General features: G+C 41.9%; 3 protein-coding genes across 9 annotated transcripts in view; 2 read left to right on the forward strand and 1 right to left on the reverse strand.

Moving 5' to 3' along the window:
- Positions 1-167: 167 nt before the first annotated feature.
- srpx2 (sushi-repeat containing protein X-linked 2) lies at positions 168-24140 on the reverse strand. 3 transcript variants are annotated; one of them, XM_085789444.1, is made up of 10 exons: positions 24059-24140; positions 5962-6039; positions 5431-5622; positions 4832-5008; positions 4417-4540; positions 4211-4332; positions 3928-4107; positions 2484-2617; positions 2261-2382; positions 168-386 (listed from the first exon to the last, which is right to left on the reverse strand). In XM_085789444.1, exons 1-10 carry the CDS (start codon positions 24123-24125, stop codon positions 206-208), a joined length of 1377 nt encoding a protein of 458 aa, XP_085645570.1. In that variant the 5' UTR covers positions 24126-24140; the 3' UTR covers positions 168-205. The 3 variants fall into 3 exon arrangements, with proteins under 3 accessions (XP_085645570.1, XP_085645568.1, XP_085645571.1); XM_085789442.1 differs by lacking the exon at positions 24059-24140 and adding an exon at positions 9598-9693; XM_085789445.1 differs by lacking the exon at positions 24059-24140 and adding an exon at positions 8804-9641.
- tspan6 (tetraspanin 6) overlaps positions 10990-24699 on the forward strand; it is a 68767-nt gene continuing 55057 nt past the window's right edge. Inside the window, exons 1-8 of one of the 5 annotated variants that reach the window (XM_085789452.1) lie at positions 10990-11078; positions 13866-14054; positions 14158-14232; positions 14326-14418; positions 14764-14919; positions 15009-15092; positions 16594-16687; positions 16787-17004. In XM_085789452.1, the coding sequence (XP_085645578.1) occupies positions 10992-11078; positions 13866-14054; positions 14158-14232; positions 14326-14418; positions 14764-14919; positions 15009-15092; positions 16594-16662 (753 nt within the window). In that variant the 5' untranslated portion in view covers positions 10990-10991 and the 3' untranslated portion in view covers positions 16663-16687; positions 16787-17004. Of the gene's footprint in view, positions 11079-13865; positions 14055-14157; positions 14419-14763; positions 14920-15008; positions 15093-16593; positions 16688-16786; positions 17005-24699 lie in introns of those variants that run through there. The other 4 variants (XM_085789451.1, XM_085789449.1, XM_085789448.1 and 1 more) reach the window with 4 other exon arrangements.
- On the forward strand, positions 20362-22122 carry mid1ip1l (MID1 interacting protein 1, like). The gene is made up of 2 exons (XM_085789412.1): positions 20362-20472; positions 20973-22122. The coding sequence occupies exon 2, from the start codon at positions 21079-21081 to the stop codon at positions 21580-21582; it is 504 nt and encodes a 167-aa protein (XP_085645538.1). The 5' UTR covers positions 20362-20472; positions 20973-21078; the 3' UTR covers positions 21583-22122.

Raw genomic sequence — 24699 nt, forward strand, 5'->3', positions numbered from 1 at the left:
CAGCTGATGATCTGCTAGAGAGAAAACAGCGCCGTCACTTCAGCGTTGTATAATTGATCACATTTAACGCGAGGAGCTGCCTCCTTGTCCTCGTTTCCCTCCTCATGTTCCTCTGGACCTGGCTTCTTAATTGTTTGTCCTTCCACATCTTGCGATAGTAATACTGATGAGTTTATCACTGTGGCAACCAGAAGGGTTTATTAAATTAGTCACAGAAATCTCTGTGGAGCTCGAGCCTCTCTCGTTCCTCTTCATCCAGCAGGAAGCTGTCGATGGAGGAGAACAGCTCATCCGACGCCATCGGGGTAATGAAGCGCTCTCGGTCCAGTCCGCGCTTGTCCAGCAGCACCATGCTGAAGTAGGATCTGGAAATCCTGAATATTTGTCTGCAGAGAAACACAATGCAGCATTTAATACTTTACCTCACACCTTAATATTTAAGTGGCTATAACTAGGATTTTTATAATCAGTGTTCAGCCCTGTGCCTTATAGTAACACTGGTAGAGACGGGTGCTGAACACAGTGGAGCACGTAGTGGCCAAAGAGTGAGACATTTCTGTCAAGTTGGTGGAGGCCAAAACAGAAGCAGAAAGACGGTGGTTATTGGACTGAAATTCCTCAGGTGGGAAGAAACAGGACTGGAAACTGTTTAAAATAAACATATCTGGAGCGTCGTTTATCTCAGTCTCATATACAGAGGCTATAGTCCTCGCCACAGCCAGCCCCGTATCGAATCCCGATCCCCCTTTGCTGCATGTCATTCCCCCTCTATCTGCCTCCCCATTTCTTATCTGTCTCAACTATACTATCCATTAAAGGCAAAAAGCCCCAAAAATATACCTAATATATAAATAAATAATCAACATGAAAGTTGATTGATATGTTAGTATTGTGTCACGCTGCTTTAAAGTTTGACCACTAGATGGCAGTGGAGCATGACGTAAACACAGCAGTGACATATAATCTCCCTATGAGTTTATTTTGTCTTGAGGACATGCTACTAAGCTTGTGGAGTTATTTAGGTTTCACTGATTATGATGTCTGTCTGGTGGAACCTGTAAGTTGCTCTGTCATATTCTTCTTACATGTTGAATATATGACTACGTCTGTCTATAGCTTTGTCATCTTTCTTGTCTCTGTAGATTCTGATTTACTATTTATTTTTTCCACTGCATAAAACCTTGATGGACCAAAGAAGTAATGGTGGTGGACAGCTCCTCTCTCTTTGTTGCAGGACAGAGAGATACAGAAGATTAAGTCATTGGTATTCATATTTGTATTCGTATTCGTATTGCATGTTCTGGAGGAGGGGTCAGTACAACCCTGATGAATGATATGTGAGCTATATCAATTCAATTCAGAAGAAGAAAAATACTTTATTCATCCCCGGGAGGAAAATTGAAATCTTAATTCAGCTATTAATGGTCACCCAACAAGATATTCAGTCTCTCTCCACTGACTATCCAGCTGCTAAGTGCTCCACTGTGTCATTTGATCCATTGGTAATGTAAAAAGTATTGATTACCACAGCTTTAATCTGACGGCTGCTGGCTACCAGAGCTTTCTTGTGATTGTGTGATGTATCAGTAATTTTTTTTTTGACAATAAGCCCCGCAGAATGTCACTTTATTCCAGACACACACATGTCTCTCTTCTACTTCTAGTTAAATTTCCTCTGCCTACTGTACTTTTTCCACAAGTGCTTTGTCCCACACTCAAAGAATGTGCCTCACGCTGCTGCACTGACTCAGCAGTGGGATTTGTGTTTCAGTGTCGAGACTGAAAGTTAGGAAGAGATTTTCCAGGCTGGAAAAAGTGAGCTGTGCCCCCTTACAGAAAACTGCACAGCTGGGGGAAAAAAAAATCTATATCTTTTCCGTCTTTGAAGACGAATTAGCATGTACATGATTGCATCTGTGTCTGTGTCTGGTGCAGAATGGCAGATTCTTTTAGTATCGTTGATTCTCATGGGAATCAAAGCCAGATGTTTACAAATGTCAAAATCCAATTACTCCTCCCCTGGAATTATTATGCTACTATCTTTAACACTGATAATCTTTTTTCCTTTCAACATCAAAGTAACCCCCCTTTTTATTTGGAGGCTCTTGACATTTAAATAGAGAGAGGAGAAACAGCCTCATACTGTGAATGTGAATGGGTGCCAGTTCAGGGTGGAATTTTTCGACTCAATTAACTTTTATCCCCTAGAAAGAGCCATAAAACTGCTGAATAACTAAGTGATGAAGTATCTCACTCTTACCTCAGACCCTCAATGACCTCAGATTGAAGCAGGCTTTCTTTAATGCGGCCCGTCTCGCGTGGCGGGGAGCCCAGGAGCTCGATCAAGGTAACGTGTCGCAGGTCTAACCCACAGTCTGCTTTCTGGGAGAAAGCAAGACAAAGATGCAACAGATTTTGAGGTTCCTGTTGTTTGTTGAGGGAGGAGATGTGTTAGTTCAACAGCAGCAGAAGGGTTTCCTCACCTGGATCATGATGTTCTGCAGTTGGTAGTCCGGGTCAGAGATGTTGGGGGCAGACATGATCAGCAGCCTCCTCTTCTCGTAGAACTGATCCAGGAGGGCCCCGGCTGTCTTTACATCTGATTTAATCTCCATTGCTACAAATAGAAAGATCATAATGAACTCACACTGCACACACATGTACATACACCCTCTTAAATACATCATGAACACTGTTATGTACTGTACAAATACGGACCTTCTACATCACTGCATTACATCCACAGCTGTGGTCCTGGACACACATTTTGTTGAAAAACTAAATTCAGAAACTTAATAATGTGCCTTTCTTCAGTTTTGTTTTAATCCATTTTTTTATATAGGAATGTACAATATATGTACATATACAGTACACACACCATATACATAGTTTCCCCCTTTTTCACCCTCCCCACATAAGTGCAAACAGACACAAATTAACTTGTACATTTGCAGGAAGGTAACAATAGTAAAACCCCTATTTCCTTGCCACCCTCCCTATGGCGACTCCCTGCCTATGAACCTCCCACCGAGGATCTCTCCCCCCGCAATAAAAAATACACTAATATGCTACATCCTCTCCTTAACTAACTCATGTACTGCTTCCCACGCCTGCAGAGTCTTATGGCTGGCCCCATGTACACGGACCATCGGACCACTCCATCAAGACAATTTCAAGAAATGAGTTGGCCCACCGCTGCCAAGCCAAAGGATGTGGCGGTCGCCGGTCGCCACCTGAGGGCCGGCATTTTCTTGGCTGCAGTGAGACTGGCCCACATGCTGCACAGATACATCTAAAGAGGAGTTGTCTATAAACAAGGCATGGAGGACTGGGATGTCACATAAAGTGAGGGATATTTCCTTCCAGAATCTAACCATGATCTTCATAGGAGCCTTTCTTCAGTTGTTAATACAGTGTTACTTTTCATTTAATAAAGTCAGTGTTTTTGGATCCAACTGTAATAGTTACTAGGTAAGTTTAAAGAATATAATGTATTTGTAAAGACTAAAGAGGTTCTCATCTGAACTTTTAAGGTTGTTTCATGTGAATAACTGTTTTTTTTGTTTTGTTTTTTTAAATAATACACATGTAATATGTTTGTTTCTTGTTCTTTTCTGCTACTTCTTTGTGTGTTTCCCAACCCCCCAAATGTATTTTTTTTAATCCTTTTGAGTGTCCTGACTGCTAGGTTGGGAATCACTGAATTACATAACTGTATATTATGTAGTTAAAACTGGCAGCACCTGGTCCATAACAGTAAACAGTAAGGTATCCTATAATCATTTATCAGTCACAGGGGCCAACTGTCTTTGAATGCAGGACTGGTGGTTGTAACGGTACAATGTGTCTTCACATTGCTGTATTTTTCCACCAAAGTAAAGGCAGGTATGTCGCTACCGTGCATGTTTATGTGGACTCCATACTTACGAATACACTGGGCAGCCTGTCCGCCCCAGCTGCGGTTGAACTGGCAGACGCGACTAGACACCCCCCTCCGCTCGTATCCTCCATCACAGTGGTATTCACATGTTGCACCGTAGTTGTTTCCATCAGAGGAGCAGGTGACGTATCCATGCAGAGGTGGAGGTAGCTCTGGGCATCTTTTTACTGCAAAGGGAACCCAGTGGACATAAAAACTGCTGTAAGTTATAACGATGTCTTAATTTCATTTCAATATCATAAATCAAAAAATGCAGACTTGTCAGCTCACCCTCAACACGGACAATAAACTTGCAGGCGGCTCTGTTCCTGGCTTGATCGTACACTTTATACCGGACAATACTCACTCCCTCGTTGAAGTCGGTGCCAGACTCCTGGCCCACTAATATCACACTACAGAGACACAAGTGATGAACAAAGGTTTAATCCAGTTTCAAAGTAAACAGGAAAACAAGGCAATGGCTTGAAGTGACATACTGGAGTGATTTATCAGCAGTGTCTTTGGCAGCGGGGGGATCCCACGTTACCCTGGCAGTGAGTTTTCCAGGCTCGGCGACCTTGAGTCTGGACGGGGGACACTTGATCTTTGGGGGATCAGTATCTGAAATAAACAGCAGGAAGCTTAAAAACAATACTGGGGATATTAGAGGAAGTTGGTTTGAGCTGAATTTGAAGACTGAAAGACAACAGTGCCTGGTTAGGATTCAGTCCAAAGGATAGAGGAGAAAGGAAATATGCTTGTTTTTAGATGAGTGGACAGAGAGAAAGATGTGAAAGAATAATGGAAAACTGGACGGCAACACAGATGGACTGGATTTAGGTCCATGCTCTCTGAGTTTGAACATCTGGTGAGCTTTTACATGTATTTGCAAAAAGAAGACGCTGAAAAAACCTGAACAAATCGGCTGGCCTCCGCTCCACGAGGCGCTGTGCTGACAGATACGCGAGTGTTCCCCCTCAATGCGATAGCCGGCGTCGCAGGTGAACTGACACCTGGAGTCCACCATGAAGCCGTGAGTGCAGGTGTATCTGCCGTGCGGGATGAGGGGCAGCACATGGCAACGCTTAACTGGGGACACAATCAGAGGGTCTGTATGAATCTTAAAGGCAGAGGCTGTGGCAGATCCCACACAAAAGACCAAAAAGACTCCAACCAACAATGTGTCAGTCCATCTCTCAGTGCTGTCTGTCTCAACCACAGGCTCATTCACTCATTTATACTTTAATATTTTTAAAAACGTTAAATAATTTCCAGGGTACAGTAGCTTTTACCCAACGATACTGAAACACAGGTAAATAATCACTCAAAGAACTACAAGGGAGGAGCATGTGTGGCTCATTGATGTGTTTCTAATGTAATTTTCAAACAACAAGAAGCTCAATAGGAATAAACCGTGAAAGACTGGATACACAGATAATGAAAATAAGAAAACTCTAAAAAAAAAAGTAAAACTGTGACTTCATATGGGAGCTTAGTTTTTTCCCACATACTGCGGCAGTAGGCTGTCCCGGACCAGCGGCGGCTGGCGAGGCACTGGATCGAGCTCCTCCCCACCAGTCGGTATCCTCGGTCGCAGCTCATCTCACAGCGAGTGCCCAGTGTGCTCCTGTAGGCCGGTCCTCGAGGAGAGTGGCAGACCACCTCCCCATTGGTCAGTCTCGGAGTGTGACACCAGTGAGGATCTGTTTTTGAAGTATGAACAAACACAAAACGGTGTGATTGAGGCACTAAAAGTAAAAAATTGAGGTACTTACATTGCTCAGTGTATATGTAATTTTATATCAAGGTTATATCACTACATAAAATGTTATTATTATAAATATAAATAAGTTAACTTCACAGAGAAAACCAGGTCAAATGTTATATAACCAGAACAAAATGCAGAAGTTGCAATCATAGTTTCCAAACTGCAGGCTATAATGTCTCAGTGAAGATCAACAGATGGTTGGATTTATGTTTACATCATAACAGTCATCTGATGGTACTGTTTATATCAGTGTGTGTGTTTTTCATATACACACCTTTGTAGTCTAGATGAGGAGCATAGTCTTCTTGTGTATACTCACTGTAGCCGTCATATACCGTGGTAGACGAAGCAGCTGAAACAACAAAGAGCAAAGTCAGACATGGTGGAACAGCCCGTCAACAAAACTTGAACTTCTTGTTTTATGTGACCAAGATGTCAGATGTCAAACATACTTCTCTGGTCAGTCAAACATTAAACTTCCTTCTATATCTGGAGGGTCACCTAGTACTGTATATGTGTAGGCTATAGTATAGCCACATATGATACATGTTATACATATGTAGGTCATAGAGAGGCAGGCAGACATGCAAATCATTCTCCCCTTCACCTTCTTATTCCCATAACATCTTTCCCAGGTTTCCTTTGACACAAGCTCAATAACATTCCTGTCCATAGACAACTGGTTTTGCAATCATAGACTGTAATGGAAACTCTACACGGCCTTTAACCTGAGAGCAAACATGGAAATCTTGCAAATAGAGAAGAGATTGTGCAGAAGGGACAGGAAGTAGAGTTGATGTGAGCACAGAGACAACATGTTCAACTTCATGTTGCAGTGGTTCCTTGGCCTCATTTTATTATGAAACCTCTACTTCAATAAACAATAAATTTCACCACAAATCAGGACACACTGCATGTTTTCATTACTCGTTTGGAGATGGTCCCTCTTACTCATCTCTTTCCATGTAAAAACAAACCAAAAAAAAAAAAAAGCGGCAGTGGTTAGTGTACTGTACTTTGGCCTGGATTCTGAATTTTTTTTTCCTTTGAATGAGCTTTTCTGCACAATAAATCCTTTTCCCTGTCATCCTCCGCTCTCAGCAGTTGTGGTTCAGGCACATTTACTGTATGCCTTTTGAAATCCGGCAAATGACTCCATGTTTAGAGCTGAGTGCCAAACTTTCCAGTTTGTCAACCTCCGCCCCCCGTCTCCAGTCAGTTCCTGTGCTGCTTCCTTTGCCTCAGCTCGTTTCTCTTTTTCTTTTGTATGTTTTCTGGCACAGTTTCCCCCTCAACCAAATTAAAATTCACTTTAACACAGTTTCTATTAATAACAGCGCTTCATATTTCGGCCTCTCTGCAGTGGGGGCTGCTCCAGATTGTTCCAGTGATGTGTGGGTTAATACTATCATCAGCATTTTCCTCATAATGAGCCCAATGTTCCAGTCAGTACCGCTCGCCCAGTACCCCTTACACAGAATTAGTCACAGAGGAAATAAACAAGCTCAGCTCAGCTGTCCGATGGTCCACACTGCAGGGCTGAAGTACAGACAGACGGCAGACTTTACTTCAGACGCTCTATTGACGGCATGCACCATCTTGTGCATGGTGATTAAGAATTATTCATAACACATGCACATGAAAGTGCTGCAGTGGTGGAATGTGATCAAGTACAATTTTTAATATAGATTTAAGGTGTTTTACTGCACTAAAGCTCGTGAAGATGCATTACGGTTATGGGTTATTTGTCTCAGTCTGTACTTAATATTTAAAAGTCATACACTTGTGTGCAGAATACCAAGACACTGACACACACTGTGCACAGGGAACCAATCAGCTCTGAGTTTAGCACAGACACGCTCACACCGCCGGCACGCTGAGCCCATGCAGCAGCGGTGACTCACACCAGAGGAAGGTGTGTGTAGCTCTGACAAAAATGTTGTCTGTTTGAGGTCTCATCTCTTAATGACAAAGCTGAGATAATGGGCCAGCGTCCTTTCAATCACTCCACATTATCGCCTGAGCTTGTGTGCCCGCCGGGTGGATCTCAGGTCACGTCATTATCTTGCAGGATTAAATGAAGGCTTGAGCACACTCGGCCCAGAGGGGGGACTCCATGATAATTAACTGCCAGTGATTGGAGCCGAGTTGTAATTAAACTGCCTGGTCAGCAAAGCGGAGGGAAGTTCAGCTCAGCTACAGCTACAGTGTGTTTATTTTGAATTCATTTTAACTGGACTGTGGCCAGTTGCATGTTGGGAGTTGTTGTTGTTGTGGACGAGCTGTATCCCAGCTCCTCATCCCTGGAGGGGGGAACAGGCTTCGTTTGCATTCATCCATTCACCTCAGAAATTCTGCACATCTGCATCTAATACAGCTCTTATTACTGCTAAGATGAAGGTATTTCCAAACTGCAGGGAAGGGCGGTGGAATGTCTTCACCCATCTCTATCAATACAAAGGCTATTATATATTATGTCGGTATTATTAGTACTTCCATTTGGTGCCAGTTTACACTTTTGTCTAATTACACTTCACTTTTTACTGCACTACATTCATCTGTAGAGGTGGTGTTACAGTTACAAATTCAGATTTTACACTTAATGAGAAAATATTTCTACAGATTACATTTATTAGTTGATTGACAGGAAGTTTACATTAAAACTAATTTGATAAGTTATTTAAAATATTTTTAAAAAGAGAATTTGCTGCTTTTCATAGTATTGGATGACAAAACTGATGAAATTGAGTAATTTCACTATGCTTTTACACTTTACAGTCCAAAACAAATTGTAAATTGAATGTGAATTATACATTAAGATGTAGCTTTATATTAAAACATATTGCCTCGACATGCACCTTTTAGCATGATCAAATAATATACTATGTGAATATTACAATAAAAGGTAATTTTTTTGCTTTGCATTGAGAAAATTTCACAGTAGGCTACTTTAAAGCAACATTTTCAGTGACTGCAGTAGTGGAGTTCATAGAAAGGGTCCGAGTAGCTAGAGGAATCCAATGACATGTCAATACCTGGATGAATTCACAAAAGGCCAAAAACACTTTGAATGATTGTTCTTACTTCAGTTGTTAAGTTAAGACCTCTGAACTCACCTGAGAAGAATAAAGTAAAAACAACGATGCGGCTGGGGGGCATGTCAGAAACTCAAAGATGACCCTCCTGGAAAAGCAACTTTTCTTGCGGGATTTTGGTTCAGATCCCAGAGTCCAACAAAAAGAAAAAAAGAAAGACAAAGTACAAAGTTATAATCCAGGAGAGAGTTAACAACTAATATGAGAAACCGCTTTAACAAAACATTTCATTATCTCTGCTGAGGACAATGAGCGCTCCCGTCAATCCAGACTCTCCGCAGTCACTTACGTGAGGGGAAGAAAAGATCTTTCTCTCTCAGCATCAGAGTGAAAAACCACTTGGTGGCACTACCGGACCTCTCATGTGTGTGATTCCTCCCACCGCTGCTGCTGGGGCATTTTGAACCCACCCCTTCAAATGACTCACAGGCCTGAGAAGTGAGTTAAGCTTTACATAAACCACAAATCAAACAGACCCATTCCCTCTTGAAGCCTGTATGAACTGATGGGATTAGTGCTGCTGGCTTTTCAACACTTTTGATTTTCACTCACCTACTCACTTTATGGTGATTTATTCCTTCATATCTTATGGAAACTTTATCCTCCTCTCTTAACTATTTGGACTATGTTGAATAATTTATTCACTAACTCTTCTTTTTTCCCCCCTTTTTAATCACTAATTCACTGTGTCGGTTTATTGTAGACTATGATGTTTCTGACGTCCACTTACATTTTACAACAGAAAAGGTTGAGTGAAAATTAAATTGAAAAGATAGATCCTTCTTTATCTTTACATGCCCGTCACTGTGCCATACTGTGACAACTGTATTTGCCCAGTTGATGTAATTCGGTCCAAATAACCGTGTCACCTCTGATTGTCAAGTAGGACACCATGAGGCAGGAAGTAGCCCCGCTGCCTTCAAAATAAAAGCATAAAGTTAGATAAAGTTGTTTTGTTTTTAAAGCATCAAATAATCAGTTTTAGATTTTTTTTTTTTTAATATTAAAAATGTCAGAGAGTGGTGACATGTGTCCACCACAAGGTCGTAGTTTACCTGTCTGAATGTCAGTCAGTTTGTCTCATTTTGTAAAGTCAATGAATGTAAAACCTGACTTCAAGACTGTGGATTTTATAATTCAAACAAACAAGGGTAGGGTTAATGAGAAAAAAAGGCCTGTCAAAAAGAGTCATCTTTCATTTCAATATTTAAGGATAGAAAAACTAAATAATATATTTTTTAATTAAGATATTTTTTTCTTTTTATTCTCTCTCACAATTTTCACTATGTTAAACAAATCTGATTTTAAGTCACAAAATGTTTTCATTACTCATTATTATAGATAAGCTAGTCTAAATATATTTCCTTATATTTCATTATATGTGTTTCTCTAGTGTTATGTTCCTCCACTGATGTAAATTTAGAGGACAAAAACACAAAACCCCAAACTGCAACCTCTAAATGAGCATTTCATTATTTATATATCAATGATTTAAAGCAAAGTAAGCAGAATGTTTGTGTTAATATAAGTCTTAAATAGTTATATCTTCCGACAGCAATCACTTATATAGAGTGTTTGGTCTGAAACACGGGTCTGTCAGTCACTCTGCTCTGCTGTAAGCCCAGGAGAAAACTTCTTGTATCCTACAACCTTTATCCAATGAGGAGAGAGAACGGCATAAAGGGGCGGTCCTCTGTGTGTGTGCAGCCAAGGGATGTGCGTGAATGTGGTGACGTAGGGACGAGGGTGGGGACTGCTAACTCCATCGGCTGACAGGAAGTTAGTCAAAACGACCGGATCGCTTACTTCTGCTTTAATTAGTATGATATAGCCTACGCCTCATGCAGGATTGTTATGTTACAACCTACTCTTGGATTTTAGGATCAGACAAACAAACATACCACCTCACAAAACAGCCTTCTTTAGTTTAGTAGTTTTACATTATGCTCCCTTTGTGTTTTATTTTGAAACGCCGTGCCTGCTTGTGGTGTGATTTCAGAGTTGCTGCTGACCAGACTCACTCTGGTCCGGACCGAGCAAATCTGTTCATCCCCTCAGGAAAGTGAATCTGGGTTAGTGACGACACTTCCCCCTCTCTCCTTGGGTTTATCCCGAAGTTTTTTTTTCCTCCTCCTCTCCCTTCCGAGGCGCAGTGAAGTGAACTTTTCTCCCCTTTTCCCCCCTCAGCTCCAAGTAAAAACCACCCGCCATGTCGCCGCCGTCTCGACGGCTTCAGACGAAGCCGGTGATTACCTGCCTCAAGACTTTCCTCATCTCCTACAGCCTCATATTCTGGGTGAGTAGCAGCCTGAAGGCGGAGGAGGACGGGGGGGGGGGGCAACAAGCTAAAGAAGCAACAATGGGCTAAAAGCGGCGTCGCTGCTGCCAACAACAGGGCTCAAACCGGGACAAACCGTGACAGACAGCTAGGGAACTAAACCGAGTTAACGTCCACGCACGCGACCGTAGCCCAGAGTTCTTTGGCCGTTGACGTAAAGAACCACTTGTTGAGAACGTACGTAGCGACCGTTGGAGACGTCGAGGCAGAATGTTTGTGCTGTTCAGGGGGAGAGAGAAAAAAAAAAAGAGGTTATCAGCGTTTTCACCTACGTGTCCTAAAGAAAACAGGCAGATGTTCACCAAAGTCTCTCTCGGTGCAGCTGTTAGAGGTGTAACATTACCCACTGGAGGTTATTCTGTTGTTTTACAGTGCGTAGTAGTACAATTGCAGTGAATAATCGTTCAATCAACCGAAGTCTATTGATCTTGCATTGATCTCTCTCTATGTTGTTGTCATTGGTATCTTTCATTATTCATTACTTTGGATTGTGTTGGAGTAAAACCAATACTATTGAAAACATCATTGTATTAATAAAACTTTATTTCTATAAAATGATGATTTCTATAGAATGATTCTATAACATGACATGAAAATCCAATTTACTTAACTGCAGAATATTTATAGCCTAATAGCAAATGCACCATAAAAAAAAGGCCCCATATAAATTCACTGTCATAAAATTATAAGGAAACCATATCACATGTATTATTTTTCCTTTCATAGTTGCTGGCTAATTCTCATACTGTAGCCTAGCTATGTAATTTTGAAGTGGCAAAACCAGAGAGGCTGAAGTTAAATAATTCATAAATAGGCTTTTATTGGAAACTTTGTTCTCCATATGTCCTTGTTCATGAGTTGTATGTTGGCCTGGAGGCACATTCCACATTTCCTCAAAATGATGAAGAAAAATCCTGGACCTCTCTCAGTTGGGAGGAAGTGAAGTAGCCTAGGGCTTGAAGTAACATTTCTTTTGTCTTTTATAAATGATTCTGATAATTATTTCCTCAATTAGTTGATTAATTGTTCAGTTTGAAAGTATAAATTTCAAAAGATGTTGGTGAAAATACCAGTAAAATGACACCTACAAAGGTCTTGTTCTTTATTCAGGTTTAATATCACACAAAGGGATGTTTGGTAAATGGACTTTGCTTGGTTGGTTAAGATTGATTGATTATCAAAGTGCTGTTTGGATTTCTCCCTGTTCTTAGTATGAAATCAGCATTGTGGATCCAAGACTTTGAGCTGCAGGAATCTGTAATTAATGTTTCTGCTGTTTTCTGATAGTCTACTCACAAAAACAATTAACTATGACAATAATCATTAGGGTAACTGATGATGAAAATAACTGCTAGTTGCAGCTCCAATTACAAGGAGGGAAAATAAACATAAGCTTGTTTTCCGAAGAAAATAAGCACTTCTTGTTGCTTCCCCCATTAATCTTTGCACCGAATAAACAGCCGTCTCAGTCTCAGGCCGCCGCTGCTAACACAGAGTTCAGGTCAGTGCTTTTATCTAACAATTTATTGCTCTTTGCTGGTGGAGCCGATGCCTCCCCTCAGGCTAATGACTTGTGTGGGCAGTTTTAAAGGAGAAGACGCTGAGACGAATGAACCACAGGCCGAAGCTAGTGAGGTGTCCCAGGTGTGTTTTTATTATAATTTGACAGACCAATGAACGATGTGCAGCACATTTATCATGGATATTTTGACTGACAGTGGAAGGGGAGTAGAGTAAATATGTAATGGTGATAGTGAGTAATAATATAGACTCATTGCACATCTTGTCTCGGAGCTTAAATGTCCTCCTCTAACTCATCTGTTTCCCTTCATCTGCATGTCCTCCGGGGAACAGTGGAGATTTAATGAAGGAAATCAATAATGGAAATTGTGTCTTTCCTGGACTCTGCCCATCATGGCTCTTAATTAAACCCTGATATTTGCCAGATTTAGTACAAATTGCCGGTCTGTCTGAGGAGCTGCTCAGTACATAACATTTAAGTTCATATTTTTAGACCTGTGTTAGGAGGCTGAGTGCTTGGTGCCTGACGCCGAACGTTTCCACTGAATATGATGGAAAGAGTTAACTGGCTTGGATTTTAATTACAGGATCACATTTTAATGATTATTTTCATTATCAAATGAGCTGATGTGTATTTTCTTGATTTGTGTATTTGTTTGGTTGATAAAATCTCAGAAAATGGCATAACAGGAAGTCTTCAAATCGCTTGTTTTGTCCACACGTCCAGATCCAAACGTATTAAATTGATTATATTGTTATATAGTATGTATGACAAAGAGAACCACCAATTTTGCACATTTAAGAACTTTGAACCAGCAAATATTTTGCATTTTCAATCAAAGAATATCATCAAAGTTGCAGACCAATGTAATTATCTGAGCGCTGTAGCTGATTATCCTTTTTTGATTATCAAATGATCATCTTGATATTTTCTTGTATTAAAATGTCAGAGAATGGCGACATGTGTCTTACTTAATGAAATGATTCTTTGTTTTTGTTACTGGGAGTGGGAGTCACTGAAAACAAACCTGGAGACTTTAGATTTTATAATTGAAAGTGAGTCAATGCTGTTTTAACCAGTGGGGTCACGAAGAACGTGGGTTTGAGCCTTTAATCTTCGGGTTTTTTAGTGAGACACAGCCTGTGAAAAAAAACCCCTCATCATCTTTCTCTCTGAGGCTCTTTGATGCTGGAGCTGACTCCTCGCCCCGCTGTCTCCTTCAGTTCACAGGCGTGATCCTGCTGGCGGTCGGGGTGTGGGGGAAGGTGAGCCTGGAGGCCTATTTCTCCCTGGCGTCTGACGAGAGCACCAATGCACCATATGTCCTCATCGGGACCGGAGCCACCATCGTTATTTTCGGACTGTTCGGTTGCTTCGCTACGTGCCGCGGCAGCCCATGGATGCTGAAACTGGTCAGTGAAGGACCACACGACACAAACAAACGCCCCCTGAAATATTCCCCTCAGAGTCTCCCTGTGTGTAACTCCCTCTCCTCCTCTTGTTCTTCTCCTGCAGTATGCCATGTTTTTGACCTTGGTGTTCCTGGCTGAGCTGGTTGCAGGCATCTCAGGCTTCATCTTCAGACACGAGGTGTGTTTCTGGTGCAGCAACATTCAGATATATATCACAGAGGGATCGCATCAGCTCACTAAAATATCTCCCATGTTGTTTTGCTTGCACCAGATCAAAGCCAAACTAGGAAACGCCTATGACAATGCTGTGAACACCTACAACAGCACCGACGGCAGAAACGCAGTTGACACCATCCAGAGAACTGTAAGTTGGAGGTTTTTCTGCTGCACTAATGGTGTCGTTTTTTAATCTGACTTTGTTTGTGTCCCGCTGCGCAAATCAAAGAACTTGTGTTTATATAAGAACATTTTAAAGGGTAACTAAACAGTGAAGTGCAGCGAAGCAGTGCTGCACTGTTTCTCTGTTGATTTAAGATTTTCAGGATCTTGTCACTGCAGGTGTTTTTCTTAATCTCCCAAAACATCTGCAGTGACATCACTCATGCTATTGCAAGAAAACCGACACCCAGCTGTTTTTTTTTTGTTTTTTTCTTCACATTTTTGACCCAGTTTTCTGCTGAATAAAGACCATAGACTCTGTTCTCTGTAGCTGCATTGCTGTGGGGTGAAAAACTTCACCGACTGGAGAGACACAAAGTATTTCCAAGAGAAGGGCATCCCTGCCAGCTGCTGTAAAGAAAACGCCAAGTGCTCGGAGGAGACCCTCAAAGACATGGACAAGGCTGCGCAAGAGGTGTACACGACGGTGAGTTCACTTCCTGCCATATTGTAAAGATACGTGTGTGAACGACACCGCTCAGCCTCTCCATAACCCTTTGTTTTTCTGCGGCGCAGGGCTGCTTTGCATTGGTGAGCCATGTGATGGAGGCCAACCTGGGAATCATTGCAGGGATCTCCTTTGGGATTGCATTTTTCCAGGTACATCACGTCAGGCCGCTCTCTCCCATGTTTTTGTCTCAGAACAAACGGAGCCATCGGGTTAAGTTTTTGTAGCGATGCAGTGACACAGAGACAGTCTAGTGTGGTGACATCTGGACAGATCACCCTGCAACATCTGTCTTGGGCAGTGTACTGTATATGAATGTGCAAAAAGGCAGAAAATAAGAAATCCCTCTTTTAGTCACTTGATGGCTAAGGGATATAATGCTGCGTTCAAGACAACTCGGAAGTCAGAAAAAAACAAGCTCCGAGTTGTAAAAAAAAAAATGAATTGAACGGCGTTGAACTCGGAAATTACAGGTCGGAAACTCGGGTATCATTTCAGAGCTCCGACTTTCCGACGTCACGACAATATCAAAACATGGCAGCCCTCATCTAAACGGTTAGAATTTATAAAATTTGAAGTTATTTGTTGAGGTTTTAATGCATATTTTTTGCAGTAGCCTATATGAAATACGTTTATATTAAGCTGTGATTGTTGTATTGTGTGGAATTGTGGTCCTAGTATGTGATGGAAATAACGTTTAACTGTTATCAAGGCCATATGTGCACTCATCTGCAGCATCTCCTCTCTCTTCATTTGCCTCCAAAATAAACATAATTTGCTGCTGCATATATTGTTCGTATTAAGCTATGAGCCACAACATGCCAAACTTCCTTTGGGTATCCATGTTTTTTCTCTTCCGAGTTCCTGCAGCGTGAACGCAATGATGTCGGAAGTCGGAAATTTCAGAGTTGGGAATTCCGACCTCCAAGTTGTAATGAACGCACCATTAGACACAGTCACAGTCTGGTGAAGGATATTTGTTGCATTTCATCCTCCTTCTCTCTCTGTTTCTATGAAATAATGATACAAAATGGTGAAAGTATGTATGAAAAAATCCCCAGTTTAAATCAGTGAAAGCTTCCCTGCAGAGTTTTCTTGTAAACAAAACCTTTGTTTACCTTCAGCGTTAAAGAGGAGCTTGACACTCCACTGTCTGTTGTGTTTATACTGTGCACATAATCACTTCGGCTCTTGTTGACATAAAATGCTCTGGGGTCTGTATTTCACACATTGACTCTTTGGACTGCACATAAAGTATTAATAGAAGTGTAGATAGCAGAGCACTCTCCATAACCCGTGTTCTGCCTTTACACTAAACAAATGCACTGTATTTATGATTCAGCCCCGTCAGTGTTGGGATTTATAGAGTGAAATATTTGCTGAACACAGAGAACATTATCAGTAATCAAGATGATATGAATGTAAAAAACAACTCTAACATGGTGATTATAATCAGGCGTCATATTGTGAAACTGCACAAGAGGTCAAAGGTGGGCCTAATCGTCACTGTGAAGACTCAGATAACATTTACAACCAACAATTTCATGTGTTTGCGTTTTGAAAAAGTTACTTTCAGTTTGTCGTGTTTTGATGGGAGCTTTTTTATCTGTGTTTTGACAACTCATTATTGATTTTAATTGAATTTCCTCTCAGCTCATTGGGATATTCCTGGCCTGCTGCTTGTCTCGGTACATCACCAACAACCAGTACGAGATGGTCTAGCAGTGACCTTCCACAGGTACGACAGGTAAATTCATTAGTTAGTTAATGGTCTAATGTTCAAATACAGACACAAATGGGCAAATGGGTTCATAACAACCTGTGTTTTTCTTGTCTGTGTTTGCAGGTTACTGACGGGCAGCTCCTGGTGAAAACTGAGTTAAATGAATCTCCTGTGATTTTTAACATTATGTATGTGTGTGTGTGTCTTTAGTTATTGTTATTTTAGAGAGGGAAAAACACTCACCACTTCCTCTTTTATTCAGTCTGACCAATGACAAACAAGCAGAAGGGAATCGTGTTAAAGACAAGAAGGGATAATAGCAGCAGCGTTGTTTTAGTGAAGAGAAAAGGGACCTGGACATTCAGGGATCAGTGTTAACTCCTGGGATTTAATTAGGGAATTTACATCAGACATAGATGTCGTTTCTTAGATGTTACTTTTTCATTTGGGGTAATTAACTCTACCTCTTTCTTGTCTTTGTATAATGCCTTTGCCTTATTTTGTAATGTTGCTATAATTAGTATGTAGTCTATAGCAGATGAAATCTAGACAATAAGCTAGACAATAAACGTTCGACTTCTCTGTAACACTAGGTGAATTTAGCCTGAGATATGGAACGAGAGGTCGCCACCCTGAAATCAAGAGTGTGTGATCTGCAGTAAGGACTCTGAAGCTGAGCCTTACTGACGATTGTGTTGGCCAGTATTGTTGAAAAGCCCATGTTCGTGTGTGCCAAGTACAGCAGCCCCAGCCACCCTTTGTATCACAGTTTTCAGTGTTAAAATTGTTATTCTTTTGTGGATGCATGTAAAATACTTGAAAAAATAAAATAAAAAAATCCTTACTGAAGAGTTGCGTGAAGCTCAGGATGTTTTTTGTTCCACAGCAGAAGGAGATATTTGGCAAGGGGTATAAAACGCAGCTATTTGGGGCCTTGTGAGGGATAAATACAAAACACAAGATGTGAAAAGCATTTAGTTTCTCACTATGCAGAAAAACATTTAATAGCAAGTATAAGCCAACCCTAAGCCAGTTTTCCGACTACATGCTGCTCCATCAGTTTTTGTGCTACAATCAAGCCTCACAACATGACATAACTGTACTGCTTTAGTTGTATTCTCTTTGAATACCATCAAATATCTTAATAAGACAGTGTGGCCATTTTGACAGGATACATTGTAACACTGTCAAAGTTAACTCAAAACATCAGTGTGAAAGAAAATAAATAAAACAAACACTGAAATTAAGCCAAAAATGGAATTAAAGGACAGGTTCACATTTTTTTCAGGTCTGTCCTTAAACAATAATCAAGTGTCCGTATGAGCACTTAAACAAGATCCAGTTGCTTTAATCATTCCTCTTGATTACAGCGGCCCTTAGAAGATGTTGTCTTTTAATGTACTTTGATTGCTGGATTACAGGGATGACATGCAGCAAAGGGCCTGTAGCGCCCCCTACAGCCTCTTTAGCACAAAACAGTAGTGTTTCCCTGCAGTGGAAGGCAACTAAGAAAATGAGTTTCAGATACATTTTTTATATCATATTTGCACAGGCCTTGGACTTTCTCCCTCATCACTTTGTTTACACAGGGATGGTTTTGGTTTAAGAGCAACAGTCTGTTTATAGTTAAAATATTTCACAGGGAAGGATGAGGGAAGGACAAACACACAAATGAAACTCAAAACAGACGATTAAAAAAAGGAGCAGGACGAGACCATTCCTACTGAGGATGGTAGCCTGCTTGTGGAGTTACAGGGAGGCTGAAGTGTTTTCATGTGTTTTCACTGGCGTTTGCAGATTATTCCATTACATTTCTGCCCTAACAGCAAAGGCAGTCCTTCCTAGATCGGCTGTGGTTTTGCGTTTCCTGAAGCATCAGCCAATCACATAGGAGTGTGTTAAGTAGGGGCCAGAGTACCGAAGCAGCCAGGATGAGATAGCCTAGTAGAAGGCCGTTTCCCTTTAATAGCTTTGTAGATAAACACGTTCCAGTGTTTCTACCATCACTGAAACAAGGAACGCCAACCATCTTTATCATAAAGGGTGTAATGGGGGGTGTCCTTATTATCTGCACTGAAACAATAAAACTGAAGGCAGAGTGGTAAATGGAGTCTAGTGGCCTTAGAGAGGGGGCATCAGCATGGTGTGTTTGTTACTGTAAGGCAGAGGTCAGGTCCATGGAGGAGCTGCAGGGGGTTGTGGAAATTTTGGTTGAGTAGACAATTTTTATATCTTTTAGTTTCCACATTTATGCTTCAAATAAAAAGGTCAATTTGAATAGCTTGTGTGCATGACTATCATGCAATTGATAGATAGTTGATATCAGCATTGGTATCAGTTAACAAGGTCTGTTTATAAATGGCAGAGGCATGGCCGCCCCACTCACTGTACAAAATAAAAACATTAATATATGAACCTGTGTATTATTTGAATAGCTTAGTATTGAATGCACGATAGCAAGGTACGTTTATACGTGGCACTGTTTAATATAATACACAATTTCTTATTAATATGGGTCTGTGCTCCATCTCTCCATCAGTTTGGGGGTCCTTGGCCTGAAAAACATTGAAAACCCCTGCTGTAAAGAAAAGTGAGCTTCTTTCAAAGTTTAATAACAAAGGCTGTGATATTTAAATGGAGTGTAGCCTATAAAATAAAATAAAATAAAATTAATAATGTGTAAGCTATTTTTGAAAGAAAGCTCAAAGTCATCAGCAGATGGTTGGTTTTTGGCTATTTATTTATTTATTTATTTATCTATAGCTTTCAGTTTTGTGATTGAGCAGAGTCACAGGTGTGACTAACGACCTCAAAGACGCTGCATCTCATCACTGATTAGCTTCATTAAAAACACCTGTGCTGCTCCTGCTGCCACTCTCGTCGCGGTAAATGTCTGCACCCCTGCTCACTTCCTCTTACACGCAGATAAACCTCTGAAGCCCTGAAAACCTCGGTGTTAAGAGTTGATGTCACTGTTTCTTTCACATGGGAGCAATCTCAAACTAAAAGCATCCGGTAAGACACTCTTCAGAATAATTTAAGACTTGCGCATTAAATATATGCATCTGACAGTTTTTGTTTTGTTCAGGTTGGCCGTGACATAATGTTGCACAGGCGGTGTCTGACCACCAGGTGTCAGTGTTTGCGCAGTAATAAACTCGGGCGGCTTCAGTTTACAAAATGACTGGAGATGTAAAATCCAAGCGAGAAAACCCAACCCGAGCTGCATCGTCTGGTTTCTCCACCACATCATCCTCCACGTTGTTTCAGTCGTCTCTTGGTGTGCGTGATGTTTAAAAAAAAACCACCTGTTAAACTCATAGATGATCTGACAAACCGTGACGCATGACGCACGACGCGCAGCAACACCTCGCAACTGCGCAGATTTCGCACGGGGCGAAGTGAAGCGCTGCTGCCTCGAGGCTACTAACGGTCTGGAAAAGATGAGCAGCAGCAGCAAATAGGGTGCAGCTAATTACAGCCAAGCCACGGAGAAAAGTACATTTGATTGACAGCTGCGGTGCGTTTTCTCATTGGTCCGATTGTGATCAGATGCTGTTTGAACCCGCCTACATCTCCCATTGGGTCCAATTGGCTCTCTAGAAAATACACAAAGGGGGCTGGACTCTATCTTTTTCCTCTTCCACCCCAACCCGGCGTGTCGGGTATAAAAGGCAGGGTTCAGCTACCAGTCAGTCGGGGAAATTTTCATGTTCCTTCCCGGCGGGTGGTGTGCGGAGCCTGAGAAGACTTGGTTTATTTAACCAGCGCGCCAAGAAAGATTTCCCTCAGGTTACCTCGTGGTTCAGGTCAGTTGCTTCCTCCTTTTTATTTATTTATCTGAAGCATCTGCAGCGAGCACTCCGGGTTATTTCTAATAGCAGGAAGTCAAGGTCATATCGACGGGTTAGATTGAGGAAATACAATGCGGCACGATGATGGGTGCTGGTCCAGATGTTCATTGTGGGGTTTTGTTGTATAGTGTGCCTGGTTTTAGAAATTTAGTATCAGGTTTTTTGCTCAGTGGATGAGATGAAACGAGCTGCCTCTATTTCATATTTCCTGCAACCTGGCTGTGCTGTGTGAGGGCAGAGGGGGGGTGGGGTGGAGGGGGGAGCAGGAAGGATATGAATCGGTTTCTTTCTTAACCAAGCCGTGTGTGTGTGTAGACCAGGAAAGAGAGAGTTGATGGTGTTAGGACCCTTTTTTTCTTTCTTTTTTGCAGCATCTGAGCCAACTGTCTGCACCTTTTTGCTGCCTGCACCTCTTTCCTGCTTACTAATGTCTCTTAAATCAATCTCTCCTGCAGATCAGCCACCTCTGAAACATCAAGCAGCCCTGCCTTAAAAACGCCACCTGCCCAGCTCTTCACTGTAACCAAGCAAAGAAAAAAGAAAAACCTTAAAGCCTTCACAATGATGCAAATCAGCAGCGACTCAGCCAGCAACAAGCACTCCCTCATCAACGTCATGCACCGCTTCATAGCAGCTGCCAACAACATGGACGAGACCATCATGGTGCCCAGCCTGCTGCGAGACGTGCCGCTGGAGGAGCAGGCGGCCAGCCAGGTGGAGCCCAACAACAACAACAACAACAACGAACCGCCGTGCCCCAACAAGCAGAGGGACATGTACGAGCACTACCTGCTCCTCAAGTCCATAAAGAACGACATGGAGTGGGGTCTGCTGAAGAGGGAGATGAGCAGCGGCGCCAGCTTCCTGGAGATGGCGGTGAAGCAGGAGGAGCAGCAGCCGCCGGTCACCGGGGGTCTGCTCCCCGACGACAACACGGACCTGGAGCATCAGTTTCACTATCACCTCAGGGGACTGTTCGGAGTTCTGTCCAAGCTCACGACCCAAGCAGACCACCTCACCAACAGGTACAAGAGAGAAATCGGAGGAGGAAACTTCATGAGATAGAAGTCTCTGCCTCACCCCCCCTCCTCTCCTCCTCCTCCTCCTCCTCCTCCTCCTCCTCCTCCTCCCCACCCTGACTGCTTGACTTCCAACTATGGGATGTGTTGAAGGGCCCCACCTCTTCTTAATAGATCTCAATGGACAGTGAACTGACCAGGGCAACCACTTTGTGACTTCTCACTCCTGTGTAGCGACACTCCAACTTCCCCCTTCTTCTTTTCTTCTTCCTCCCCCGTAAACAAAATGTACCTGGAAACCAGTGACACTCGCACATGTCGACCTGCCAGCCGCTGCTCTTCATCGTGGTGGTTGCTGTCACTTAGTGTTCAGTGGAGGTTTAATTGAATCTGTTCCCAAGTCCAAATGAAGCACAGCTGATTTATGCAGAAACTTGGCCATCCCTTTTTTTTTCCTTGTCATTTTCATTTCAAATTTGAACATGAATTTGTCATCAGATCGGTGTGTCTGACTGTGAATAAAAGGTTTGACTGTAGGAGATATTGAATGCCGGTTATTCTGTCCCTCCTTGTTTTTCTTTTTTTTTTTTTTTTAAACATTAAATATTTTAATGCTGAGCTGAAGGGCTCTTAATCTGCAGAGGTTTCAACTCTTTCCACTTGGTGTTACTGTAACATGGTGTGCCTTGACTTTTTGTATTCCCTCTTGCCCTGTTCAGTTAACTCCCTCATTGTCCGTCTGCTTAAATGGTTCAAGGTATTTATGATGAAAATGGCTCGTTTGTTTGTCCTTGGATATTTCAAAAAACAATTTTTATATTGATGCAGAAATGCAGTAAAAGTCAAATAAATAATTGGAAACTATTTTTCTGGCTTTATAATTTTTTTGTCACTGTCAACAGGAAGGATGTCTTGAGGTCTTGATGCCATTTCCTTTTAAGTAGCTCACTTAGAAACAAACTGTTTTTGTCCTAATACAAGTTTGAGTAAGGCACTTAAGGCCTGAACAGGAATGTGCGGTGACTCAGTTTTACGTGCCACAACATGGAAACTACAACAGACTCAGTTCCTTCTTTTGATGTAGGGCAAGTTTAGCAGCTTTACATAATGTTTGAGGGATTTGGTTAAAGACATAAAGCAGTGTTTGCAAAGCAGGCCCCGGCTCTCCTTACACTCATATCATTGCTCCTTTATGCAAACAGACAGTTGTGCTGATCTATCCTGCAACTATCCTGCAGCCATGTTTTGCAGCACTTATATATACTTATGTATATACTTATATATATATCCTGCAACTGTTTGCCTCTTGGGGCAAGTAAATGTGTGGTTTCATAGATTGCAGATATAGAAGTTTAGCATCATGAAGAAATGTCTGAATTGCCTTTCAATACAGTTTTCTATTTGATTCAGACAAGATTTGTGCACATTTCGTTAGATCATCCTAAGACACACCAAGGTAAAAGTGAAATGTACAACTGTGTCCATAATGTCAAAGTCAAGTCCTGACAGCTTTCAGTCCACAGACAGTTTTTATGGTTATTCCCCTCTTAATCTAATAATTACTCACTTTCACAGGTCACTAATAATCTGAAAGGGCCATAAAAAGCTGTAAAGTGCGTTGACCTATCCAAAGTGATAAGACTTCATTTTGGTGGGACAATAAAGTTAGGAAAAAATGAATGACACCCTCGTGGCCCGGACGACATGATCTTTAAAACCTGTGGAGGAGGCTCAGACCGGTTATCAGTCATACGTGTCTGCAGCTTTGTCACTGTGAACATGATGCCAGCGGAGAATAAATGAAACATCACATTGATGTATATGTTGCTCAGAGCGGTGGCCCCCATCAGCTGCCACATCTATCCATCACTGAGAGAAACCCTCCCCTTAGCAACAGCTCCACCAAGAGCAGCCAATCCGTTCGCAAAGGCTTTTTTCTCTCTCTCTCTCTCTCTTCCTCCCTCTCTCTCTTCCTTCCTCCCTCTCTCTCTCAAAGGCATAGCTGTGATTAAGAGATTGTGCGATGAAGGGCATCCAGGAAGCGATGGGAGGGCAGACACGGTCAAACAAACTGGTGCTCCCTGGTCCAGCAGCAGCAGCAGCAGCAGCAGCAGCAGCAGAGGCGAGGACACCGAGGGCAGAGAGTTTGCATAAAAAAAAGTGCTGCATGAGCCCTGTGGTGGTGAGAGGCTCTAGTCCTCCTCTGTTTTCACTCACAATGGCCCATACAAATGGCTGCAAATCAAAATGGCTGTGCTGGTCAGTGTGGCTCAGCCCACTCAGATTAACTGGGTCAACCAAACTGGTGACAGCTGGCCAGACGGCAAATGTGAATGGAAATAGGGTTTGTATTCTGTTTCTTTACAGCAAACCAATCTACATATTTACTAGTCGTTTAATCTGTTGATTGAGTCCACACATGAAGCAAAGATAATCTGTATTATATAGGGTTTAAGTGTGTGATGCCTTGAATATTTACTCATAATTGTGAACATTAATATCCACCTAAACCTCCAGCTCACCTGCTTCAGGTGTCTGGTCCACAGCTCTGTTGTATTGGTCCACTCTCCCACTCTTGCAGCATAACATTTCAGCAGGCAGCTGTTCCCACCGAGAAAACCTAAAAACTCTGCGTGGACAACCTGCTGAGAACCACACAGCTGACAGACTCATCTACAGACCAGCTGGTGAACACAGTGAAGCATTGAGAGTAAATTGGTAGAGACCACAATTAGGCCTAAAAGAAAAGTGACTGTTGGATTGATGTTCCCCTTGTGATCAGAAACATGACGGCAAATAAATGATAATGTTGCTCTGTAACTGTTGAATGTGTAAACAGCTGTTCAAATATATTAACCCAAAAAGGTGAATGTCAACACTGCAAGTTGAGGACAAGGGGTTCAGCATTTAGGGAAACATGGTTTGGGAGATAAGAACAATTGATTCTAGCCTGCTCTTGTATCTGTGCAGTAAATTGAATGCTTAGCTTAGCATAAATTCAGAAAACAAGAGGAAGTGGTCTTAAGGTAATGAGCTGTCCAGCACCGTAAATCTCACTCAGTGATAAGTTATATTTTTAGCCAATATGTGCAAAACCAATGAGTTTAAAAAAACAACAACAATTTACTAACTTATAGACGGTTGTCAATACTCCTGATCATTT

The sequence above is a fragment of the Trachurus japonicus genome, chromosome 10 (assembly GCF_045865225.1).
Source record: "Trachurus japonicus isolate A0001 chromosome 10, Traja_1.0".
NCBI classification, from domain to species: Eukaryota; Metazoa; Chordata; class Actinopteri; order Carangiformes; family Carangidae; genus Trachurus; species Trachurus japonicus.